Source organism: Macrobrachium rosenbergii, chromosome 6, assembly GCF_040412425.1.
Source record: "Macrobrachium rosenbergii isolate ZJJX-2024 chromosome 6, ASM4041242v1, whole genome shotgun sequence".
Lineage (NCBI taxonomy): Eukaryota > Metazoa > Arthropoda > Malacostraca > Decapoda > Palaemonidae > Macrobrachium > Macrobrachium rosenbergii.
In genome coordinates this window covers 46,424,925-46,434,011 of record NC_089746.1, presented here as the reverse complement: position 1 = coordinate 46,434,011, position 9,087 = coordinate 46,424,925, and the positions used below count along the sequence as shown (strand labels likewise).

Genomic DNA, 9,087 nt, shown 5'->3' with positions numbered 1-9,087 from the left:
AGAGACAAAGTTCGTTCGGAGAGACCTAGAAACAATTGAGACGTATGGATAGCACTTGCACTGTAATGTAATGAGCAGGAATGAAGGAGTAATGACAAGCCTCTCTATCTGAGAGCAAAACATAACGGAAATAACTATTACCGAGCTGGAGGACATCACACAGGCAAGGGGGGGTGGACTCTCTTAACCCCTCCCAAGTCCCTCTTTTCTTCGCAGGAGCTACAGCAAGTTGCTTTGTGAGATACAGGCAAAGGTCTCAGCTGAACGCTAAGAACGTGGCGTGTTATTTTGGAAACTTGTCATTTGGTCGCAAAGAAAAGAAAAATAAACGGAAAAAAGAACGGGAGCCAAATTCGAGCTTTCGTTGCACGGAGTAAGAGGGAAACGCGTTTTTGCTCTTCGTGCGTTCGAGAATCTTTCATTTTGGTGCAGCCTGTGTTTGCACCGAAGGAAAACACCTTTTCTGACTAAAACATTTCCGGTGCTTTGATATCTTCCTTTTTTATTAAGCTTCATGATGTAAAATGAATTAAAATTCAGCAGTAATGATATTCTCATTTTTCTTTTTACAAGATTTCATGATGTAAAATCAATTAAAAGTCAGCAGTAATGATATCCTCATTTTTCTTTTTACAAAACTTCATGAAGTAAAGTGAGTTAAAAGTCATTAGTAATGATATCTCCATTTTTCTTTTTACACAACTTCATGATGTAAAATTAGTTAAAATTCAGCAGTAATGATATCCTCACTTTTCTTTTTACAAAATTTCATGGTGTAAAATCAATTAAAAGTCAGCAGTAATGAGTTTTTCAGACATTTTTCATCTCCCAGGTAATGCTACTTTTGAAAGACTAATTATCATTAATATCAAAATGACAACTGACTCTCCTTTGTCTATCCTTTGTCTGGCGGAAACAAGGAAAAGAGAAGAGAATAATGAAGCTGAATCTCGAGAGTAGCACTGAACACTTCTCTCAAAAGAAGAAAATATATAAGTTATGGAAACAAAAGCTGGGAGAGAGTTCTTAAGTAAAGCAAGAAATAACAGTCTGCGCAAGAACGGGTTTGTGAAAAGAGATGCAGATGAACAGATTCAAAATTTTAAAGGAGTTATTTATCCAGGAAAGAGATTTTCAAAAATTTTCTTAACCAGACAAAAATACGAGTATGTTCTAAGGAATTTGAGAATCTGAAGAATTTTTAACGTGTTTTTTATTCTACTTATTTTGATTGTAAGGAAAAATTTCTAAAAATCGTCAAACAAAATGGTTTCAACGATTATTTTTTTATATATAGGTTACGAAAATATTTTAAGATATCAACCAATATAATATAAAGGAAAGCAAAGATTCCAAGACCTAGTAAGTGAAAGAATTTAATTTCAAACTCACAGTATCCCCTTCTCAAACCTCCCCTACACCCACATTCCCCCCAAAAAAGACACACACTCAAACATAAACACACACACTCACATCTCTCTCTCTCTCTCTCTCTCTCTCTCTTATACAAAGCCATAATTTTTCCTAGCCCATTTTTTAGAAGAAATGAGACGTTCTCCCGATGTTATCTGCGCTAACCATGACGTAATTGTCAAAAGTCATTTCATTACACCTTCAATTCCGTATTCCTAAGCCTGCAACACTGTGTTTATTATACCGGAGGTAAGTCGCATTTACCTCTTCCCGGCGATGCTCCGAGATGGGTTTTTGCCCAAGATAAAGAATCGGTCATTTTTATTGTTTACTCTTTACAGGAAATAACTTGACTGCTCCTGTTATTTCTTTTCCTTTTTGTCATGCCAAGAATGTTATTGCACATTTTCGTACAGCGCTAGATAGCTGGATTGATAGTTTTCGTTTATATATATATATATATATATATATATATATATATATATATATATATATATATATATATGTATATATATACGAATGTATGTAAATGTGTGTATAAATACATTATATATATATATATATATATATATATATATATATATATATATATATATATATACATATATATATATATATATATATATATATATATATATATATATGTATGTATGTATGTATAAATATACACGTTTGTACTCGTTCATTATCTATCAATAGCAATATAACTGAATAATGGTAAACCCCCTTCATATTTGTATAATTCATGGTTTTATTGCGTCCTTCGACCTTCGTTATTCATTTAACAACGAAAGAACGTAACCAGAATCCCCCACGACACTGACCAATAGGGAAGATGCTCCGATGCATCCGTCAACCAATCACGTTCCGACAAAAATCTCTGGATAGTCTGAAATTAGGATGAACTCTCAACTGACCCGTAATTAAACCTAACCAGCCAATCGCCCGCTCCTAAGTCTCGTTATCGAAGGATTACTGCTGATGCTCCATGTTTCGAATGGCTCCTTAACATGGGTATTCCTCGATAATGGGAGGTTGGCGGGGCCCTTAAAACAGTTCAAAACGACCGGAATTATATCCCTCGCCCAATCACCGGGTTGGGAACTAAATTGGACCTAAATTATTCGTCCGCCTATTACGTCAAAGGCTGTTCTTTGGAGCAGGACACAACCGGCAATGATGATATGGATTAATAAGCACTTCTGGCCTAGACTTTATTCGTCCGCCTATATAGACCAGGTCCACGGGGGCGGGGGTGGGGAGTTGGGGAGGTGGGTGCGAATTCGGACATTTTCTCCAGATGTCAGTAAAACAGGATCCGATGAGTCGCTTCTACGACTCTTACTCTATCTGGGTATTATTATCAAGTCCGTGGTATTATCCACTTACGAGATCTTATCGAGGATAAAAAAAAGAAATTGTTTTAGCTACATATAAAAAGAAGGACGTGCAACTGTTTTTGCCCTTCTATGTTGAAAAAGAGATGTTCGTAAAGTTGCAGATTTTATGTCTTTGCTTATCCAACCGCCAATCTCTCTCTCTCTCTCTCTCTCTCTCTCTCTCTCTCTCTCTCTCTCTCTCTCAAAAATCCTCTGCATAAGACACATGTCTGTGTGAAAAAAGAAGCAAACTAACAAGACCACTGACTGACAGAAGGAAAAGACTAAATGAGGACATGAGACCAGGTGAGATACACGGTTATGATTAAATGTATAGCGAAGCCAACTACAACCGAGACAGGGTAACGGAGAAGATTCAAAACCTCACAAAGGAGGAGGTGTGTATGAAGACGATGACCGTGTGCCAAATATGATAACAAGGTGTGAATGTTCAGTCAAAAACTTCAGGTTATTTAGAGGTCTTCATAAAATACGACTGTTTAAGTTTCAACATGAAATTCGTAAAACTGACGGCATTGAAAGGTGAGTAACTTGAAAGTCGCATGAGTAAACATTAAAAACGGCTGCTGTTTTGAAAGCCTTTCCTACAAAGGAACACATCAAAATCGTATGAGTAATCACAGCTCTAACAAGAGAGACTGACCTTTTAGAACTGAAAGATAAAAAGCGTTATTTAAATAAGAAAGGTATGCCCGAAAAAAAATTCCACTGTAGATCAAAATGGAATAACAATAAGTTATTGCGTTACCATATTTTTCTGGTGATCACAACTACGGATCAAGCAACTCAATGATTTACCAAACCGATATAATGAATAAAGATGCAAAATAGCTTTTAATATTTAAATCGCTGATGATATACAGATATTTGGCATGAATAAAATCTGATGCGACACGGCTCTGAATACGCATGCTCTCGGTTGACCCAATATAAGTCAATTAAACTTATGCATACGCGCATGTTGTTATAAAAGGCATTTGAGTTCGCTTGTAAATGTATACACAGACGGATAGATAGACTATTTATATATAATATATATTACACACATGCAGTATTATTATATATATATATATATATATATATATATATATATATATATATATATATATATATATATATATATATATATATATATATATATATATATATATATATATATATATATATATATATACATATACATACATATATACATACATATATATATATATATATATATATATATATATATATATATATATATTTATATGAATTTTATCACATCACCGTGATTCATATGCAAGCATTAAGCTACAAACGTCCTTTAATATCCAATTCGCTCTACCTCGGAAATAATATATTTTTTAGTTGATAATAAGCTCGTCGTCTCGTAGGATCGAACCACGGAAGGCAAGAACCCAGGACTACAGTGACTCGTATTTAACCACACGGTAGTCCTGAGTTCTTGTCTTCCGTGGTTCGAGCCCACGAGACGACGACCTTATTATTAACTAAAAAGTTCCCCTTTGGGTAACATATATGAAAATGCATTATTTCCGAGGTAGAGCGGATTGGGTATTAAAGGACGTTTGTAGGTTAATGCTTACAGGTTTGGTTGATTATGAAATTTAGGTCTTGAAGACCAAGCGCCAGAACCCATCAGGATTATTCAGCGCCGTAATGAAAGTGAAATATATAAATTAATGAAAATCTATATATATATATATATATATATATATATATATATATATATATATATATTATATATATATATATATATATATATATATATATATATATATATATATATTATATATATATATATTATATATATATATATATATATATATATATATATATATATATGTATACAGTATATAATGCATATATATATATATATATATATATATATATATATATATATATATATATATATATATATATATGTATGTATATGTATACACACACATATAATATATATATATATACATATATATATATATATATATAATCACAAGAATGGAATTATGCGCAATCAAGCACGCATGTAACGAGAGAAAGAATACATGCAAGCACGAACCAACCAGTAAATATAAGTGAAACAGAAAATCCTCTCTGATTATGCTTACCATTCAGCCATGACACAGAATTGCAAATATATATATATATATATATATATATATATATATATATATATATATATATATATATATATATATATATATATGTATATATATACACATATGCATATATATACATATGAAAATGGCATTTATTTCCATCATTCTCTCTGTTCCTCGCTGGGCGAGTGGGTTCCGTCCTCAGCTAGCACTCTGCTGGCCGCGAGTTCGAATCTCCGACCAGCCAGTGAAGAATAAGAGGAATTTATTTCTGGTGATAGAAATTCATTTCTCGCTATAATGTGGTTCGGATTCCACAATAAGCTGTAGGTCCCGTTGCTAGGTAACCAATTGGTTCTTAGCCACGTAAAATAAATCTAATCCTTCGGGCCAGCCCTAAGAGAGCTGTTAATCAGCTCAGTGGTCTGGTTAAACTAAAATATAAGTAGTAAGTCCATCAATCTCTCCAAAAATAAAAAAAATAAAAAAGTGTAGAAAATTTTTGCCGAAGCGTAAAACATTGGTCGAAATTCTTCCAGGATTTTAATTAAGGTTATCTGTCACTGAAAAAGGGTTCTTGACTGAAAACTAGGTGATGTTTAAGATTTTTAAAATAGTTTTTGGGAGAAAACTCTGACTCATATAGAGGCCAATGGAACGTCAAACGATCAACCTGTCTCTTGAAGGAATGAAGGGTACGTAGATTCGAGAAAACCGAAAGAAGAAAATTCCGGAATCTTTAAGACAAGCGAAAGAAACTAATAATTCTGAATTACAATTTGGAGAACTAACAGCAAGAATTCAACAGAGGAGGCAAATACAAACATTATTAAAATGTCTCTGAATCTTAGACATGTTGACAGTTGGAGTCAAATGGAAAAACAGTACAAATACGTTAAAATGCAGGAAAGTCTGACAGGTAAGAGACTGCCTTTCTCAGTTAAAGATAGTGTCGTTGTCAACGATAATTGACGGTGGTGACAACGGCGAGAGAGAGAGAGAGAGAGAGAGAGAGAGAGAGAGAGAGAGAGAGAGAGAGAGAGAGCGTTACAGGAGAAGGGGATAAGACCACATGTCCAGGATTCTGGGAGGAATGGGAGGGTGGGGGAGGGTGGTATGAACGGGGAGGTGGAATGAACGGGGGAAGGGGGATACCAGTGGGTATCAGGAGTAAGGAGCCCATACCTCGGCAAGGCGTAGAAAAGGGCGGTACCTCGAATCTGACTAATTGGGCGTCCGCCCATTGTGATGACCCAGTCTCACCGTGTCGCCACCCTCCGTCAGGACACGACTTCCAGCCCTTATTGACATCGAAGAGAGGGGCACCACCTGCACTAAGTGGCGTCCGCGGCATGATGTGGAACGGTGCTTTCATACCCGATATGACCCTAATGACGGGGACTCAACGTAAATCATGGCGGAGTTTAGGGCATGTCGGCCACATTGTTTTTAAAGATTTCTTTGACGGCTAATCTGCGATGCATTGTTGCAGCATAATGTCATGAGCAGGTCTTCTCCCCCTCCCCTTTCCTTCACCATCCTACTTCCACCCTCCCTCCCCCTCTCCTCCACCTCCTACTCTTGTTCTTACTCCCCTCCACTCCCCGCTCCTCTCTTCCTACCTCTCTCCTCCCCTCCTCCACCTCCTATTCTTGTTCTTATTCCCCTCTCCTCTCCTCCTATTCCTCCCCTCCCCTGCTCCTCTACCTCCTACTCTTGTTCTTATTCCCCTCCCCTCTCCTCCACCCTCCTCCTACTCCTTCCCTCCCCTGCTCCTCCACCTCCTACTCATGTTCTTATTCCCCTCCACCCTCCTCCTACTTCTCCCCTTCCCTATTCCTCCACCTACTACTCTTGTTCTTATTTCCCTCACCTCTTCTTCATCCTCCTCCCACTCCTCCCCTCCCCTCCTCCTCCACTTCCTACTCTTGTTCTTACTCTTTTCTTGCGGTTCTGATTAGTAAAGTGTCTATTTTGCATGGATAAACGGACTGAAAGCTACAGAGTGACTATCGAATAATATTTCTGAATCAATAAATGGTTCCTATTAAACCGTCAAAACTCAGGTATTCATCCCCAGAATTATAACCGTTCTGAATTTAGAAAACTGCGATAGCTGAGGTTGCTAAATAAAGAATAAGCATAATTCTTCAAGGAAATTTACAACCAGGTGCAAAATTATGGAAAGAGCCTTGAGGAATATAATTATTCTTCTCTTGGTAACGCAATGTGGAACTTAAAAATATCAAGGAAAATACCAAGAGGCTCTTATTTAGTAAGGACTTACAGTGCCTACCTCAGCCAGTGTCCCAAAAAAACCTTCTGGATCAACCTCTGGGTTCGGATTCTCATTTGAAAATCTAAATACAATTTCCTTTCCCCATAGCCCAATCAGTCCCCACTCCTACCCCAAAAAATTTCCAACCTTTTCAGATATCTTGTGAACAGACAGACAAAAAATGAGATAGGGGTAACTATATATATTCTAAGAAAAGGAAGTAGTTACAATATTTTAAAATTTTATCGACTTAAACTAAGATTTGTAGTTTTTTTTACTTAAGGAAATATTTTGTATTTTAAAGTTCCCCATAAAATGTCTTTTGTTGATGAGGTACTTTTCGTAATAATAATAATAATAATAATAATAATAATAATAATAATAATAATAATAATAATAATAATAATAATAATAGGAAAGCAACACTACATACAAAATAAATTCCTTATCAAAGGCAATGGAAGAATCAACCCCAAAAGAAAAAGGGCGAATTCAAAAGCCACAGAATTTATGGTAATCCAACTAATACCCCTTATTTAGGGCTCATAATTCTGGAGGGTGAGCGTTGAAGAATAAAACAAGTGACGGTAAAGACACACACACACACACACACACACACAGCAATGACGCAGCAAAAAAACAAATCGCGAAATTAAATGCAAAAGTTTTGTTTCCTCTGCTACAAACACGAGAGCCCGTTTTTAAAATCGGCCGAGAATATTATTTTATACGATCGTGGTTTGTGCCGCTTCAGTTTGTCCTCCTCTCGAAAGAATTGGAGTTGTTGTTGTTTAGACGCTGAGCAGACAAGTAAATAATCTTAAACGCGGCGCGTTCGAAACCTGTATTATTTAGGGGATTACCGCGTAAATAATCTTCAACCCGGTACGTCGGAGACGCTTTCATTTCGAACGCCCCGCCATGAAAGAATGACGTAAATCATCAGAGTTTCAAGAGCGAGGTAGACCATACGGAGGGTCACAATTTTGCACGATCTTCTCCTTCCTTTTTTTTGAGGTGATTTTTGACACAGGCGGATTTTCATACGCGATAGGCGTCGCAAATGCGCAACAGGATATGATTCGATTATTGCCCCGAGATACGTCCAACTTTCAACAGACGAAGCAGCGTTAAAAAGCGATGGGAAATGAAAAAGAGATAGAGACGATACAAAAAGGATGTCGCTTTTTCGACGTCTCCCAGGCTGAAATCTACCACGGGAAAATTTTCGAAGTTATCAGGGGAGAGGGGAAATGAACATACAACTATTTTCGTTTTTTCAATTTGAATGAGTTGGTGTTCTGGGATGAACTGCTCGATATGGAATGTGTGTGTGTGTGTATATTATATATATATATGTCTGTATATATATATATATATATATATATATATATATATATATATATATATATATATATATATATATATATATATATATATATATATATATATATATATACATACACACACACACACACACGCATGCATTATAAGCGCGGTACAGTTCATCCCACAGAATATTTTGCCAAGGTGACAGTTCCTTTAATGTTGCAAAATCAGATAAAGGAAAACAATTATCAAAAAGTGTTGAACTTTTTCATTTCGTTGGTGTATTTACAACGTTCGGGGAATTTCAAATCACTCTGTTACTCGTTAATAATTCCTAGACATCTTGACTAGTATTTTTTCTCTTCACCTGTAGCATTTAAATGCCGACACAAATTCTTACTGATTTGAACGTTTATTTTTGTTTTTACTAAATTTTTTTCATACTCAGATGTTAAAACCTAATAGCTTTTATCGGTAAGTTTCGGTCTTGTATTTTTGTAGCTTTAATTTATTCCATAAACGTGAACTCGCTTTTTTTTTTGAGTTTACTCTAATTTTCGAAACGACG

At 35.8% G+C, this 9,087-nt stretch overlaps 1 protein-coding gene across 1 annotated transcript; it reads left to right on the top strand.

The window, feature by feature from the left end:
* The first annotated feature begins 6,413 nt into the window (after nucleotides 1-6,413).
* On the top strand, nucleotides 6,414-6,869 carry LOC136839839 (uncharacterized). Its single transcript, XM_067106169.1, has one exon. The coding sequence runs from the start codon at nucleotides 6,414-6,416 to the stop codon at nucleotides 6,867-6,869; it is 456 nt and encodes a 151-aa protein (XP_066962270.1).
* The last annotated feature ends 2,218 nt before the right edge of the window (nucleotides 6,870-9,087 follow it).